The sequence below is a fragment of the Cajanus cajan genome, chromosome 2 (genome assembly GCF_000230855.2).
Source record: "Cajanus cajan strain Asha chromosome 2, NIPB_CcT2T_4, whole genome shotgun sequence".
NCBI classification, from domain to species: Eukaryota; Viridiplantae; Streptophyta; class Magnoliopsida; order Fabales; family Fabaceae; genus Cajanus; species Cajanus cajan.
The window spans coordinates 15,695,165-15,713,494 of NC_138518.1; the positions used below are offsets into that span (position 1 = coordinate 15,695,165).

Below are 18,330 nucleotides of genomic sequence, written 5' to 3' on the forward strand. Positions count from 1 at the left end.
TTCAACCACTCCTGGTTGGCTAATTGCACTAGTATTCTTTGTTCAACCTTTTTAGGCTCTCAGTGAGTATTCTCGACCACTCCTGGTCTCAAGTATTCTCAACCACTCCTGGTTGGCTAGCTTCACTCACTAGCTCTAGTATTCTTTGTTCAGCCTCTTCAGGCTCTCAATGAGTATTCTCGACCACTCCTGGTCCCAAGTATTATCAACCACTCCTGGTTGGCTATTAGTACTAGTATTCTTTGTTCAGTCTCTTCAGGCTCTCAATGAGGATTGTCGACCACTCCTGACCCGCTAACTTCACTCATTAGCGCTAGTATTCTTTGTTCAGCCACTTCTGGCTGGCAGTGTGTATTCTTTGACAAGTCTCTCCAGGCTTTACAAGTATTCTTTCCCTAGCCTCTTCAGGCTTTACAAATGATAGATAGATGATTTGGTTTGAGTGTTTGGTTTACTCTCACAAAGAGTATACAAATATTTTCTACACTCACTAAGGTACATATTCCTAAGTTACACTTAGAACACTTTAGTCTACAGAGATAAATACACTATGGTACATTTGACTCTATAAGCTCTGTCTCTAGTTTCGTTGCTTCCTGGGCTTGATATCATTCTTTTTCAATTCCAACCTTTACAGGTTTAAAGTTATGACATATATATAGTCTTGTAAAATTTTCTCATTACAAGTGTCCGTTGAAACAGATGTAGTCGTTCATGACTAGTTCGATATTCTCATTTAATGCATAAGATCTTGCATTAAATGTTGCTTCCTGTTTATAGACATTACGTGAAGTCTTCTACGTTTGTTAGCTACTGTGCCTGACTTTAACTAAGACCTAGGAACTTTTTGTCCTTTTCATCGTAGCTGTAGATCGTTGTCCTTATCTGAAAAAGTGATGTACTTTTTCTGACACATGCATGCTTTCACTTTTTCGCTTTCTTTTCTTCTCTTTCTTTTCTTCTTTCCTTTGCGCGATCATATTGAGAGATTTTGTATGGTCGTAGACGATGCCTGAGTTGTCCCTTGAGACTTGATTCTTCAAATACTTGCATGGAAATTTTCGTCTGCATTTGGTGGTCCATTTGCGTCTCAAGATTTGATTTTCGTATGAGCATTAGTCATTAATGCTTTGACTTTCTTTGGTCTAGTCAACATTGTAGATGGACAGACTTTGTTTCCGTCTGGAATGTTTTTTAGTCTGTGTTATCCTTTGTCTGATATTTGATTTACTTTCTTTAGATCTTTGACCAATCTTCGCCTAAGTTCTTATGTTGCGCTCTAGGTTGTCTTTGACACACCTTCGTCTAATATTTGATTCATTATCGTCTGGTGCACATTTCATATTCCACCTATCATTTGATTTTGTTTTGTCTGATCTTCGTGCTTTGCTTATTTTTCTTCTTTCTTTTCATAATATTGAAGACTTCGTGTGCTCTTCTTATGAGTGTAGCCGATATATGATATCTCATGTTGTGAATAGTGGACTTCAGACGCTTTTCAATATTCTTCGTCTGCATCTAGAATTTGAGTCTTCGTCTAAGAGATAGACTTTGACTTTTCCTTTCGTTTGATCAGTCGTGAAGATGGAAGACTTTAATTCTGTTTGGAGCGTTTCTTCATCTTGTATTTTCCATCGTCTGATACTTGGTTGACCTACGATTGGTAGTATGATTTGTCTTGTATGTGTTGACTTTTTGTCTGACTTGGAATACATCGTCTGAAGCTTGATCATTCTCCTTCTTGTGCTAGACCATTAGGCTTCATCTGATGTCTGTACTTTCGTCTGATTTGGATCATGCTTAGTCTTGATGTTTGATCAATTTTCTTCTTGTGCTAGGCTTGGCTTCATTTGATTTTTCCATCTGATGCTTGAAGCTTTCGTCTACGTCTATGGCCTGTATCGGATTTCATCCGGTGCTTAACCACTTTTGTCTTGTTCTTGATTTATCCTTGTTTGATACTTATTTTGGCCTTTCTGTCTGATGCCTTCTTTTGTTTTGGTTCCAGTGTATGAAGTGGCTCATGTTCTATTCTTCAACTTACCTGTACTTATGTTTTTCTGAAACACTAACACACTTGTTAGAAATAATAACATGTATTATATTAGTCTCACTCAAAACCTTGCTGGAAATTGTTTCTTCTGACTTAACAATATAACATTCACATTCAACACAACATCTCATTTTATGCCAACATACTCACATCATAATTAATTGAACAACTAGGCCATAACATACAATTCGCTACATCATGCTATCAATTCAATACTAAAACGGTAGATACAGTATGTATACATTTGTGCCAAGACATCATACCACAGTCCATAACTCAAATCCACATCACGTACACAATATAGATAAGTCCACACAAAACAATGGTTCACATACCCCTCAAATAATTCACCATGAATCCACATCTCATCATTATACATATATGAACTAACTCTACAACATAGTATCATACTACTTTAAACAACTTTTCAATTCACATGATAACACCTTAGAACATCAAACAGCACATGTCTCCCTTTGACAACTGTCAAAGAAAACAACACACAGAAAGCTATACTCATCCAAAAAATCTCAAACCTATCTCAAAAGAAACATAATAGGGTAATATACAACTCTTGTGAAGACATTAAATTCTTAAAAAAATCATCTACTTAGCTAAAAATGTCAAAAACCGCAACAGATATAATACACACTAACAGCTTGACTCCTGTTCACTAAAACAGCCATATCTAGAGTTCTAGACATCCTTTTTGAGTGATTCTAAAGTCATTAAAACTCTAACACCAAAAGCTAAAACTTTTTGAAGATAAAAAGCCTAAAAATGTTGTTAAGGTCACCTCGTACGGCTGAAAACATGAAACTTAATCTTTCACACACTAGAATGGAGACTACACTTATAACTCGCATAACTCAATCAATTCTTAACATTTTTACACGATTCTAGAGTCTAAATTATAGCCCCAAGTGTCTAATTTATAACCCAAAAAATGAAAATTAATTTGGTTAATCACACAGAAAGATACTACAAAAATACTAAGGTACATCATTAAATAAAATCTCCCAATTACTCATCAATTCATATAATTAAGGGTGCTCATCAATTTACAAGAACCATAACTTACATAACACATCCCAATGAATCCAATTATCATCTAGATCATCAATTTTATCAAATAATATAATAACCACATTTATAAATCAATATAAAATCTTATTGAATCATCAATTTTATAGAATCTTAACTCAAATAGTAAAACTCCCAATTTTTCCAAAACATAACTCACATGCACTTTTCTACAATTTTGTTCTCTCTCCCAGATTATCATTTTTACAAATTGTTTGCATATTCCTAATCCTCAATACATGCAAAATTTAATGGGATCATCAATTCCTCAAACAGAAATAATTATAAAATTACTCATAATTCTACGGGATTCTTCCTTTACCAAATTCCGTCATCTAACTTAACATACAAATAATCTCTTTTCCCCTGTACCTAATTGCGTTTAACAAAATAATCTTGAAGCAATTTGAAATTGTTCCTTAGCACCTCCTGAGCACTCTTCCTCAGAGCTCTCTATTTCTCCTCTCTTTCTTTCCTAACTCTTCAGACTGCAAATGAGGCAGATAGGGTTAACTTTGTCTAACCCCTTTCTTAAAATAATTCATTGGGCTAGTTCAACCCAACCCATCTTCCTTCCTTTTCGACTCACTTCTCTTTTCCCCAAAATAATTAAATAAAATAAATACATATATAATATAAAATAGTTTTCCTCTATAATAATAATAATAATATAATTTCAATATTAAAATATCATACAAAATCAACCTTTTAAATTTTATAATAAAATTATAATTTATCAACTCACAAATTATCCCTTAAAGCATATAAATAATTATTTAAAATGCTAATAAAAATACTTATTTAATTTGTATAAAGTAATTATCCAAAACAATAATTATTTAAAATGTATAAAATAATATTCTTCTATAATTATAAAAATAATTCTGACCAAATATCATATAATAATAATAATAACCTTTTTGAAAAATGGGATGTTACAAATAATACAATAAACAAGTTCCCAATTCAATTTAGAACCTAATTGGATCATCAATTTCGGCTTGGGAAAAGAAATAGAAAAATCTTAGGAGTTTAGGGATTTCTGCCACTACTCGTTCTCTCTTATAATCCCACACATGAATTACTCATTTCCCTTCCCTGTACCTTCTTGTGACGATAAGAGCAATTTGATGCATTCTGAGACAATCTGAGCACTTCTCCTTAGAGCTCCTTCCTTCTCTCCCTTCTCGTTCTCAGTCCTTCTAGAACAAAAAATGAGGTAGATCCCAGATAAGGTGAGTTCAAAATGAGTTCAAAAAATTTCGTGACCAAGCTGGAATTCAGCATCAATTAATTGTTCCTTACACTCCTCAACAGAATGGAGTGAGTGAAATGAAGAATAGAACATTTATAGAAACGGCAAGGTGTTTGCTCTTTGAAAAGGGCTTTCCTAAAATCTTTTTGGGCTGAGGCTGTTAATACCTCAATATACTTACTAAATTTGTTGCCCACTAAAGCCTTGAAAGGTAAAATACCTTTTGAGGCATGGCATGGAAGAAAGCCTTCAATGGAGCATCTTAAAGTTTTTGGTTGTGTGTTGTGCTCTTGTTCTAGAATGAAAAGAGATAAATTGGATCAAAAATCTAAAGTTGGTGTTTTCTTGGGGTACAACAATAACTCTAAAGGTTATAGAATTTATAATCCAACATCTAAGAAGATCCTTGTCAGTAGAAATGTCAAGTTTGATGAGCTATCTAGATGGAATTGGGAGAAACCCAAAGCAGAAGCCTCAAGCAAAAGGCAACTTGAAGTTGACAATATCCAAGAACAAAATTTAGAAAGTGAAGAAGAAAATTTGGATGATGATGTTGATTCTCCCGTTAGAGGCACAAGTGATCTAGCTGAAATTTACGAAAGGTGTAATGTTGTTGCACTTGAACCAAAAGGATATACTGAAGCTGATGAAATTGAAGGTTGGAGAGTTTCTATGTAGGAGGAGATGAATATGATCAAGAAAAATAATACTTGACAGCTTGTAGACAAGCCAACTAATCAAAAGGTAATTGGTCTTAAGTGGGTTTATAGAACCAAACTTAATTATGATGGTTCTGTAAACAAACTTAAGGCTAGATTAGTTGTTAAAGGCTATCATCAATAGTATGGAGTTGATTTTTTAGATACATTTGCTCGTGTGGCAAGACATGATACAATCAGAATATTAGTAGCATTGGCAGCAAAATTGGGTTGGAAGATCTATCATTTTGATGTGAAGTCAACCTTTTTAAATGGTTTGCTTGAAGAAGACATCTATGTTGATCAACCTGAAGGTTTTCAAGTTAAGGGAAGTGAAAATAAAGTCTACAAACTCCATAAAGCTCTTTATGGATTGAAACAAGCACCAAGGGCTTGGTATACCAGAATTGATAATTACCTTTTGCAAAAAGGCTTTGATAGAAGTGAAAATGAAGCCACTTTGTACGTAAAAAGGTCCAAGAATGAAATGCAGCTCATCATATCATTATATGTTGATGATATGCTGGTCATAGGGAGTGATTCTACAATTCAAGCATGATATGGAGAATGAATTTCAAATGTCAGATTTGGGACAAATGAATTATTTTCTTGGAATGGAGATATACCAATGTGATGCAGGAATCTTCATTTCCCAAAGAAAATATGTCTTGGAGATATTGAAATAGTTTCATATGGAGAAATGTAAACCAGTGGACACTCCCCTTGTTGTAAATGAGAAGCTATCACTTAATGATGCTAATGCTAAAGTTGATGATTCTTTATACAGAAGCTTAATTGGAAGTTTGTTGTATCTCTCAGCCACCAGATCTGACATAACGTTTGTTGCTAGTTTGTTGTCCAAGTTTATGCATTCCCCTAGTCAAGTTCATTATGGTGCAACAAAATGAGTTTTGAGGTTTTAAGGGGTACAACTGATTATGGTTTGTGGTTTCTACAGAATAAGAGTGGAGAGCTTCAAGGATATGCTGATAGTGACTGGGCAGGTAGTATAGATGATTCCAAGAGCACCTCAGGCTATGTTTTTTCATTCGGGAGTGGTGTCTTCACATTGAATTCAAAGAAACAAGAAGTAGTGGCCCAATCCTCTGCTGAAGCTGAGTATATTTCAGCTACAGCAGCTGCAAATCATGTTATTTGGCTTAGAAAAATTTTGTATAATGTGAAGCAACATCAAAATGAAGCTACTATCATATGGATCGATAATAAATCAGTCATTGCAATTGCAAAAAATCCTATCCTATATGGTAGAACCAAACACATCAAAGTGAAATATCATGCCATCAGAGGAGTAGAGAAATCAAAGGAAGTCAGCTTGGAGCATTGCAGCTCTGAGAATCAAATTGCAAACATCATGACCAAAGCTCTCTCCAAGAGCAAGTTTGAAATGTTGAGATCTAAGCTTGGAGTATCCAAGAAAAATCTCAAGGAGGAGTGTTAGAAGTTGAGATTTTTCTACATACTTTAAGAAAATATTAAATATTTATGTCTATTTCATTTTCTATCTTAGTTGCTACTGATGTGGTTAGGTGTAGATAAGTGTTAATCCTTATTTTAAGGGATTTTTTTGTTGCTTGGTCAAATGTTTAGGTAAATAGGAGTGTTTGTCCTTTTTTTGTGGAGATTTACTACAGCCTATGTACTACATATTAGAAACCTCCTTGACCTATATTGGAGTAATGCAATTTTACGTTAATAGAGTGAAAGAGTAATGAAATAGTGTGACCACTTTTCTTCCTCTTTCTTTGAAGCACCAAAACAGACACTTTACTTCTCTGTTCCAGTTTCTGTTATAATTTTCTGTTCTAGTTTTTAACAGTATTCCATGTTCAATCTTGACTCCATTAACAATACTCATTAATCAATCTCGTTATCTTGCATTGTTTTGTGTTCTATCATCCATGCATGAATTACCTGTTTTGAGCTGAATGCTCCTGGCTAAACCATTAATGTCTATTATTAGAAATACTTCAGTTTTTTCAATCATCTTAGCCACTGTTTGTTAAGGTTGTGCAATTGCTTTGTGTGCATGTAAACCCTGATTAAAAGTTTTCAATCAACTTAGCTGACTTTGGCTATTCAAATGAAATGTTTGAAAAGGATACGGTAGTTGGAATATGCAATTTATTCTTTGGTTTGTTATAATCAGGTTCTTGTTCCTGTAAGCATATAAATTATTGAAATAACAAAGATACAGTTAGATAAATAGGCTATGTGCTTAACTTTGGTCCTGTGATACAGGAACTGTGGCAAGGAAGAGTTGAAAATTACTGGAATCTGTTGGGTCCAAAAATATAAACTAGTTAGATAAATAGGCTATGGTACAAGGACAAATATGACTATATATACCCGTCTCATATCCATCCTTATACTCATTTTAAATTTCTAAAAACTTAATTTATTTTTAAAAAAATTAACTTGATATTCATGTAATTTTTATTTTATTTTAAATTTGTTAAATAAAATTCAATCATGTAATCTTATAATTATTATTGTATGTTAAAATTTTATTTTTTTAATCTTTTTACAAAAAAAAATTATTTTATTATTTTTTTGAACAAATACAAATATAACCGATACTTAACTAAGACAGAGATGAGAGCTCAGATCCCATATCCACCAGATATTGCTATGCCTAGTGATGACAACAACTAAAGATGATATATTTTTCAAAGGTAAATGATCACTTGAGATTTAACAAACCTTTTGCTTTTTTCGTGACATACTAAACTTTGATTTAATGGAAAAGTATATAAGAGAAAAATATCGATTTTATTACTATTTATCTAAGAAATATGGAAGAACGCCTGTTGAAACCTACATTAAAAGTTGGGGAATGAATTCCATCGAAGATGTTAAACTATTTCCCTATGAACACTTCAAAATATTACACAGATAAACACTTCAAAAAAAATTTAAAAAAAAATCCTTTTGGACGTAATTTATAGAGAACTTAAATGAAAAAAAATAATTTTACTAGTAGAAAAAGGCAAATTCATTATTTCCTTCTCTGCAAATACTTTTAGTAAATTTATCCTTGTAAAATTTATTTCGATAGAAACCACACTGAAAAGCAGTCAAGCCTGTGAACAAAAGAGATGAAAAACACCAAAACTATAAACATATAATGATACGGTTTGCAACATTCTATTATTTTGTTGTATATGGTAGAACTAATAGGAACCGCCTCCTTTTAACTCCATGGTCCGTTTTGTTTTATTTTTAAGTGCACCAAACACAATGAAAGCTACATGATATAATCTATTCTAATTTGTCTACCAAAGGCTACGTAGATGGTGTGCCTAACAGAATTCGGAACAGCAGAACACATATTATCAAGAGCCGTGTCATTTAGTTGGCGTCATGTGCAGAGAAAGGGCCACGATCAAATGTTTAAGCAACATGAAGCACATAAACTACTAAACTGCTGCATATCATTTTAAGATATTGTATCCCCATATACCTATTTTCGGTCGTATAGGCTTTAAAAACTAAGTGCCATATTCGCATATCACAAACATGGAAGAACAATTCACAAAAAAGAGCCACTACTAAATTGCTGCAAAATCTTACTAATGATAACATTAACTCCTGAACTGAAAAAGGAAACCAATCCATGTTAAGTCTATAAAAATAGCTACTGAAAATCACAGATCAAAATTAGTACTTGTGGATTACGAACTACCAAAATTAAGTGAGACCTCACATTTTAACTTGTATATGCTCCCATATAAAATATAGAAAAATGACAACCTCAAACTTGTAAAAACAAGTAAATCTAGGACATTCTTTGGGCTGCTTCCTTGGCAAGGAGCTTCTCTTTTGCCCGGGTCTTGGCTTGGGATTTGGAACCCATGATCCCACCACCCCACTTCTTTCTGTATTCATCATACTTGTCATTGAAGTTGGCCTGAAAAGAAAAATAAGTAAAACACCCATAAACCAATTAGAGTCTGTTAATTTCATCGATTAAAAGAATCCTGGACAAACAAAATAATAAGATAAATCACCTTAATCGCTTCAAGGATTCTACTGAACTCCAGTTTGTCTTCATTCTTGACAGTTGTCAAACACAAAACTGAAGCAGTTTTCTTGTGGACAACCTGTCAAAAGGGCACATGAATTAACTGAATAAGTCATATATCATAGATTCATTCACATGAACTTTCTAAAAGCACATATGCAGCAATGTTCCAAAAACCAAAAACATCATGTTCTGTTTTGTAAGAATTGCCTCAGTCAATAAATATATTTACCGTTCCTAGGCGTGCTTTCCCCTTGACAATGCAGTATGGAATTTCCATCTTCCTGCACAATGCTGGAAGCCAGACCACCAGCTCAATTGGATCCACATCATGAGCAATCACAACTAGTTGTGCTTTATTCTGCCAAAAATAAATAAAAGAAACTGTTAGTGAAATATGACTGGAGAATATTTATGAATATTCTTCCACACAAGGAAAAATTGTTATTTTAGGACTGATGAAAAGAGATGCAGTAGAACATTACAAAATGGAATGATATTTAAAATAAGATGGATTGGAATGTAAAAAAAAAAAAAATGAAATGCATTTCCATTCATTCCCTCCAATACCCTCTTCATCTTCTCCTACCCCACCCCTAAAGGACAAGGCTGGGGTCAAAACAACTTTTTTTTGCATTCCTCAATACAAATACCTAAGCATTGGAACGATAGCTTATGTTCCACTCAATTACACCCAAACATAGGAAATTGACCAACTAGGCTAGGTACTGTACTCAATTAAAAACCAAATTCTCATGAATGCATTCCATTCCACTCACAAATCTAAAGACTAATTTATATAATCATAAACTTCCAAACAACAACACAATTCACAAATTTAAACCACCATCAACATTTTCAAAAGGATAAAATAAAACATACATGCGGTATCATAGCTACTAATGTGTTGTTCTATCATCAAAATTGAAGTTTCATCTTGATAATATCACAATAAAAGAATAGTTAAAGAGTATTTGACTAGAAGCTAAAAATGCTTCGTGTCACTACCAAAGAAAGTTTTTTATTTTTAATAGAGAAATTCTCAAAAACCATTCTAAGCTTGTATCATCAAGACAAAACTTCAATTCTAATCAGAGAAAAACTATGATATTGTATCCAATTTTCAAAACACAGTCCACAAGCACAATTACAGCTGCAACAACATCAAGGTTAGCAATTTTCAGCTTCGTATCCAACCACAATTAAAAACCCTAGCTCAGCACTGCTATCAATAACAAGCACAAATGAAAAAGACCTGCTCAATAAGGTAGGTAACATGGTTGAGACCGTATTTGACAACAATGGGCTTCTTGGCCTCGACGGGCTTCCCATCAGCCTCAGCCTGGGCCCTCTTCAACAAGCGCTCCTTCTTCTCCGCTTTATCTTCGGGCCTGTACTTGAGCAGCATCTTGAACAGGTTCGTCGCTGCAGCCACAAAACCCCAAGTTAAAGTTAAACACACCGTTTCACTCCACGAAAAGGGACAGAAGCGAGCGAAACGAAAGGAGACAACGAGGTACCGAGGTTCTTGTCTAGGGTCTTGGTGAACTGATTGAGTGCGGGAGGGACCTTGAGGCGCTGCTTGAGGATGCGCTTCTTGCGCTGGATTTGGACGGTCTTGGGCCACTTGACGAAGCGCGTGAGGTCACGCTTCGGTGGCAACGCGCCTCCGATGCCGAACTGCTTCGGGCGCTTCTCGAAGAGCGGGTTCGTCACCTTCTCCGGCTTCTTCTTCGCTGCTGCTACCACTGGTTTCGCACCTCGCTTCGGAGCCTGTTGCGGAAAATCGCTTAGTCAAAATCAAAAGAAAAAGCAAAAGCAAGAAACGAAGGTGCCGAAGGAAACGCAGACTCACCATTGCGTTGCGTCGGTGCCGCGAGAGAAAGGTTTTGGACGCGGTGTGCTGTGTGTCGTTGCCGCCAGAGAGAAATGTTTCTGGAGGAGGAACAAACCCTAAATTAAAACATTGGGTTTTCGGCCAGGCCCATCTTTGTTGCAAAGCGGGCATACTTTGGCCCAATTCATAAGGATGCACAATTGGGCCAACTAAATTCCAGACGCAAAAATGTTAATGAAAATCAATTAAAAGTTTTTTTGGCTTATTTGCGTTTTGATTTCTCAAATATTGTAAGTCTCATGATATATATATATCTCCTTTTTTTTTTATAAGTACACCTCCTTTATAAAAAAAATTATAAAATATTATAATTTTTTTAAAATAAATTTAATTTTACACTTTTAACTTTCAATTTGCTACTTTCTTCTTTTTATTCACACACTTTTTTTTTCTTTTTCAACTTTTACATGTTACCAAAATAGGTAGGGTGAAGGAAAAATAAGGGGGTGCATGTAAAAATTGAAAAAAGGAGGAAAGATGTGTGAAAAAAAAGTACTAAATTAAATATTATGGATATAAAATTAAAAAATTTAAAACAAAAAATTAATAATATTTTAAAATTTTAATTTTTTTTTAAAAGGAGGTGTACATATAAAAGAATACTCTTAATTTTCTAATTTTTTAAGTAATTAAAGAATGCAATGTTCCAATGAAAAGTGGAAATCAGAATCGATTATAAAGAGGAGTATTCTTTTATGTATTTGTATAGATATTGATATACTATTAATATATTGAAAATCAAGTTGGTGAAGGCTATCCTCAATTTAATAATGGTAAGACTTTTTTTTTTTTTTTGATGATACGTGCTAAGACTTATTTGCTTCCATTGGGAAAACGTATGTTGTTTTTGAAAAGGTTGAAGCTAGATAAATGATAAAAAGTTTCACCAACATGAAATTTGATGAGATTACTACATCCATTTGATTTGTAGAGAATAAAGTAGACCAACGTCTATACCTCTAGGTCAATAGGAGTAAATTTATTATTCTTTTCTCTATTTGGACGATATTTTACTTGCGTGCAATAATTATGATATGCTTGTTGAGACAAAGAAAATGTCAATATATTTTGATGCGAAGGATCATGGAGAAAAATATTTTATTTTAGGGTATAAAGATCCATTTAGATAGGTCTCACAAGTTTTTGGATTTATACCAAAAGGTTTATATCGATAAAGTTTTGAAGCATTTTAACATGGAGAATTGTATGTATGATGATTTTCTTATTGCCAAAAGAGAATAAGTTGTGTAAGGATCAATGCTCTAAGAATGACATTGAAAAGAGTTCTATAGAAAATGTTCCCTATGCCAATATAGTGGATAGCCCGATGTATGCACAAGTATATATGTACAAAATCTATTTTGTCTTTTGCTATAGTATATAAGGTAGATTCTTGCCAGACCCCATGTATGCTCATTGGGTTGTTAAAAAAGATAATGAGATAATTGCAAAAGACAAGAATACATGCTTGTTTACAAGGGAGTAGATAAGTTGGATGTTATTGGCTATTCTAATACATATTTTGTTGGTTGTCTAGATGATGATAAACCTACTTTTGGATATTTTTTGTTGTTGGTTGGAGGAGTTGTATTTTAGATAAGTGTAAAACAGACTTTAACAATTTCTTGCACTATGCAAATTGAGTTTGTTGTCTATTATGGAGCTATATTGAAGTGAATGTTAGACAACAAGAAAGGGGTTGAATTGTTGCGATCTTTAAAAATCTGTTCTTTGTGAAAATTTGTCTTTCAGAAAGTAACATTTTGAGTCTTCAAATTAGTTATCTTATGAAACCACTTTCTGAACAGTTCAATTTTAATAACAAATTATACAACAATATATATATAAAGCAATAAAATAAGTATAGTAAGTGTGAGGATAAAGTTAGAGAGATTACACACTGAGTTTTTAAACTAGTTTATCTCAAACTAGGCTACATTTAACCCTCACACAACCTTGTGAGATTTTTCACTATCACAACCATTACTGTTCAAGTTACAACTTCAACAACCTACTAATACAGATTCTCCACTACATAGTCAACTATTGTTAGTGATTTCTATTTACCCACCTATTGAGATTTCTCCCTTAACCTGTTGAGACACCCAACCTCACAAACACAACCACCTATTGTGATTTCTTTCCTTCTTTCCCACACCTTTACAACTTGGATATAGGTAGGATAGGGTGTTTACAAAAATGGGTTCGTGTATCCTATCACTATGCTAAGGTTACAACTAAATCTCCTATATTGGAGCTTCCACTAAGGAATATTCACACTTCTTTTATCTATTACAAGATTGATACCACTACAAGAAAAAAGTAAATTACCAACGGATAATTTTTGACTGATACAAATTGGTCAGAAAATTTATATTTTCGACGGAAAAATAATTCGTAGGAAAAGTTATATTATAGACGGATACAAACTTGTCGAAAAATTTATATTTTCGATAGATACAAATCTGTCAGAAAATTTATATTCCCAACGGATATATCCATCGGTAATTTCCGACGGATGTATTCCTTGGTAATTTTTGATAGATATAAATCGGTCAGAAAATGAATATTTTCAATGGAAAAAAATTTGTAGGAAAAGTTATATTACCGATGAAATATTTCTGACAAATTTATATTTATCAAAAATGTAAAAAAATTTGACAAAAATTGACAATCATATATTAAAAAAGATCAATAAAATTTTAAATATATATATAGAGAGAGAGAGAGAAAGAAGGGAGGAGGAATCAAATGACTCACAAAGTAACTCTTGATAAAATTATTCCGCTCAATAACTCATAGTGTATGTCGAATTTCATCGGTCCAACTGTTAAACTAAAAGTTATTAAATTTTACTAATAATTAATATAGAAAAAAATTGATTAAAAAACTTTGGAATAAATTATTTGCAAACAATATAGTTGAAAAATTAATTATTTTAAATTATTTAACTAGAATCTTATTGACAATTTACTATATGATCTTGATATTTTTGTATAACTAATATCTAGTTTTAAATTTGATATGAAAATATTATGATATAATTAGATAAGATTTTAAATTAGTATTTTATTAATGGTTGATAATTAGAAAATAAAATAAGGATAAATACATTTTTTTAATTTTATATCTTAGATTTAAGATAAATAAATATATTAAGTTAATTAATAATTATTTAAAATGTTAAAATTTAATTTATAAGTATGTAATAAATAAATATTTATAATTTTATAAATTATATTATCATTATAAATTATAAAAATAATAATTTAAAATATATAAATTATTATTTAAACTTTTAAATTTATAATAAATTATTTAAATTGTATCATAATATTAATTTTAAATAGAAATAAGTAAATTGTTAATTATAAAAGTAAGTATATATACAAATAAAGATTAATTAAATATAATATAATTATTATTGTTGGTAATATAATTATTATATATATATTATTATATTTTTATAACAGTCCGGACACATTGAAATGAGAGGGATCCAAAGATCGTACAAGTATGAGACTGTATAGTTGATGATGATTTAAATGAATTAATTTGTACTACCTATACTAACAACATGCATCTACTTTTCGGTAACTTATCTCATCAAAACTCCACAGTTAAGCATGTTTGACTTGGAATAATATAGGGATGGATGATCTTCTGGGAAGTTTTCCATAAATTGTGCAAGTAAGGACAAAGCATATGAAGTGTCGTGAAATGAAACTCTTGAGAGGCCAAATATGAGGGGTGTTACATTAATAAATTTATTAAAATTAAATAGAAATTTCCTGACGGATTTACCCGTCAGACTCGCATAAAGATTTTCAAACAATTTCTGATGGATATATTCGTCGGAAATTTATGACGGATTAAATTGTTTCCAACGATTTTTTTTCAACCCTGTTTTTGACGGATTTGCATCCGTCAAAATTTTCTATTTCCAACGAATATTCATTTTTATCAACGGATTATGTCTGTCAAAAATTTGTGTTTTTCTTATAATGTACAAATGTAGAAGTGGAGCTCTTTGAAAACCAAAGTATGAAGCAAGGATTACAAGTTTGATAGTTTGTGTTTTGATTACTCTCTTTGATCTTGCTTACTTTATAAATATAGTTTTGGTCTTCCTTTATAGCCTTCATTAAGGTTGGCTTAGTTTTCAAGTTGTGCTAATAGCAGTTGTACTTTCCTTTTCTAGTGTCGTCCATTTTTTCTTCAAAAGTTGTTACCTTCTATACAACCTTATCTTCAACCTTTTGAGCAGTGACTTTAGTCTTCTAAGAAGTTGAGTTTTAACTAAAATCTTTTGATAAATGGTTTAAAGAACTGGTCTCTTGAGTCAAGTTTTCAAGGCATTTCCCTTGAGAGAAAACATTCATCTTGAACTCCTTTGATCATTAAACATTATGTGCTCATTAAACATCCAAGACCTTGGTGCTACAAGATAGCTCAAGTAGGTTGAGTGATATATGTTGAAGCTTCTAAGCTATAACATTTTATTTAGTTATTGAGTATTAAGCCTGAAACACTTAAACAAATTTGTTAGTATTTCACATGAGAACTCTTCAATATTAAAATTTGAAACTAAGAGTTTGTCATTATTAAAACATATATTAAGGCTAGATTCAATAATTTTCCCCTTTTTGATAATGACAAAACTTAGTTGCAAATTTTAGGAAGAGTTTATAGCTTTCAACATTTTTCAATTTATTTCATGTTTAGCAAAGTTATTTAACTTATTTTGGTTATCTTCATCTATACTATTATATAAAGAACTTCAAGAGTATAAACAAAAATGATGGATTAACTACAAAAAAGAGAATATCTTGAATAAATATTTATTTATTCTTTTTGTAAAGACATTTGTGCTTAATTGGTTTTATCACATTTTGTTTGTAAGATGAAACAAAATTTGTAAAACTTCACCTAAATATAATTGTTGTTATAGGATTGAGTTTGTAGAAACTTGTTTGTAAAAGAATATTCATTTGAGCTTAAAGAGGTTTGATTGTAAAAGAATACTTGGTATTGAAGCTGAAAAATGCTTAGTGTTGAAAGAATACTTGGGTAAATTGCTCGGAGAGACAATTCAAAAAATATTTAGGTTTGAGTTAGAAGTGACTTGTTGAAAGAATACTTATATCTTTTTAAAGATAATTGAATTCAATCTGGTTGTATTGAGAACTAGACGAAATCTCGGTTGTTGAGATGAACTAGTATAAAAATTTCCATGTGTTTTGTTTGTCTCTTTTACTATATTCTTTATTGTTAATGCTATTACTTCACTACTTAAAAAAAGTACAAATTTTTAATAGACGCTATTCAACCCCTTTTTCTAATGTCTATCTTTTTTTTTTCACACACAAAAATAAAAAAAACTTTCCCCATTCAACTCTTTTTTTTTCACTAATAAACCACTGTATTTTTTTTTTGTTTTGTTTTTTTAATTAATTAAATTTTTTAATAAGAGGAATAACTCCTTCGGTCTTCTTATCACTTGTTAAGGAGCACACTACTTGTGTTATAATTTTAATTAATTTATCAAATACGATATAGTCATTGAAATAACAATAGAAGTTCTTTTTCTTTATAAAAACGAAATCTATTACCAAGAATATTTAAGAATAGCAGACACTCTTCTATATAAATTCCCCAAACTCAACGTTTCATTTGCATTTTTTTTTCATTTAGCAGGAAATAAAAAACAAAAAAAAAACTCTTATTTGGGCTTAAGTTAACCTCTTATAATATGCACAATAACCTGTACAGTTTAATATTAATATAAAATTTGTCGAACTATATTTTTTAAAATAATTATTAAAAAATCTAACAATTTTTTACACTAAGATGAATGATTGATTGACAATATAATTTATTTTTGCACAAAATAATGTTTTTTATCCAGACATTTTTTTACACAGGTAACATAATGAAGTTGAGATTTATAATTCCATATAAATTATATATCGTTAAAATTTTATATTCAAATGATTATTGTGGCCAATATTATAAAATAATTATATTATTTATTTATTACTGTGAATTTTATTTTATGTAATCAAATTAAGTGAGTTCATTAAACTACTAAATTAGATGTTATGAACTTAAATAAATAAATAATATATTTTATTTTATTATTTATCCAAACATTTTTTTCATTGGTAACACAATGAAGTTGAGATTTATAATTCCATACAAATTATATATTGTTAAAGTTTTATATTTCAATAATGATTGAGGACTAATATTATAAAATAATTATATTTATCATTAGTAAATTTTATTTTATGTGATCGTATTAAATGAGTGTATTAGACTATTAGATTAAATATATCTCAGTCTATGTTTCCCATTCAATAAAAGACTAAGATCCCGTTAAAAAATTCAAAAGATTCAATTGGGTGAATATAAAGTCACCGGCACTCTTTGCTTGTGTTAGTCAAGGAGGTTATTGAAGAACATTTAAATTATAAATAAAAAAATATAGTCAAATATTTATCTTATTTTTAACGATCAAACATATTATAGATCTTAAGAGCGTTTTTATAGGAGTTAAACATGTGTCTTTTGGCTTCTTCATAAAGAATAAAGTATAAAAAATTTATATACAAAGATTAAAATTTCTAACACACACAGAAACCTTTTTTTTTTTTTTCCTCTTCTGTTGTAGAAAGTTGCAAATGAAAAATAATTAAACAAAATCAATCGTACTATAGACCTAAGAATCGAATAACCTTCACCTTTAAGTTTCAATTTCAGGTAAAGAAGCAAGTTGAGTTTGGGCTGAAACTCACAAATTCCCTCAAAATCTTCCAATATTCTCACCATACAATTCATGGTTATTCATGAAGTATTGGAAGTTTTTGAGGGAGGTTGAAAACTTGCCCCTTACATATGGGAAGATTAATGCCTTTGATTAACATCTTACTCTCCTAAACCAAGCCTCACTGAGTTTATATAGAGACTATGAGCACTTTCTCTCATGTGTGAATCAAATTCCCTCAACATTTCTTCAATAATAGTATGTAACTATTTCATTTATTTTCATATTCTGGTTCTCCATTATCGGTTGAATTGGGTGGATGGAATCTTATCCCTCTACAATTCACAAGTGATACACTACTTTATGCTTAATATGTTCCACCAAAAACAAATTATCATGTGATGTGAATCTATTGACTTTTAAAAAGCATTTGATAGGTGAAATATTTTTACTTTCATAAGAATCTTAAAAAAAAAAGTTTTTATTTCTTATGTTTGGTAGTTATTTTATAAAAAAAATGTTAGAAGACATAGTTT

General features: G+C 31.2%; 2 protein-coding genes across 2 annotated transcripts; one reads left to right on the plus strand and one right to left on the minus strand.

The window, feature by feature from the left end:
• The first annotated feature begins 4,691 nt into the window (after positions 1–4,691).
• On the plus strand, positions 4,692–5,648 carry LOC109813272 (retrovirus-related Pol polyprotein from transposon TNT 1-94). The gene is made up of 2 exons (XM_083069453.1): positions 4,692–5,049; positions 5,254–5,648. The coding sequence occupies exons 1-2, from the start codon at positions 4,692–4,694 to the stop codon at positions 5,646–5,648; spliced, it is 753 nt and encodes a 250-aa protein (XP_082925579.1).
• A 3,015-nt stretch (positions 5,649–8,663) lies between these two features.
• Positions 8,664–11,154, minus strand: LOC109813278 (large ribosomal subunit protein eL8y). The gene is made up of 6 exons (XM_020377447.3): positions 10,987–11,154; positions 10,652–10,904; positions 10,387–10,556; positions 9,364–9,492; positions 9,118–9,210; positions 8,664–9,017 (listed from the first exon to the last, which is right to left on the minus strand). The coding sequence occupies exons 1-6, from the start codon at positions 11,137–11,139 to the stop codon at positions 8,886–8,888; spliced, it is 930 nt and encodes a 309-aa protein (XP_020233036.2). The 5' UTR covers positions 11,140–11,154; the 3' UTR covers positions 8,664–8,885.
• Between the last annotated feature and the right edge of the window lie 7,176 nt (positions 11,155–18,330).

Coding starts and splice junctions, on each gene's coding strand:
- LOC109813272 (XM_083069453.1), top strand. CDS start 4,692: ATGAAAAGAGATAAATTGGATCAAAAATCTAAAGTTGGTGTTTTCTTG. Junction 5,050..5,253: donor TGAAGCTGATGAAATTGAAG/GTTGGAGAGTTT, acceptor TTGATTTTTTAG/ATACATTTGCTCGTGTGGCA.
- LOC109813278 (XM_020377447.3), bottom strand. CDS start 11,139: ATGCCCGCTTTGCAACAAAGATGGGCCTGGCCGAAAACCCAATGTTTT. Junction 10,905..10,986: donor GGCACCGACGCAACGCAATG/GTGAGTCTGCGT, acceptor TTTCCGCAACAG/GCTCCGAAGCGAGGTGCGAA. Junction 10,557..10,651: donor GACCCTAGACAAGAACCTCG/GTACCTCGTTGT, acceptor TTGTGGCTGCAG/CGACGAACCTGTTCAAGATG.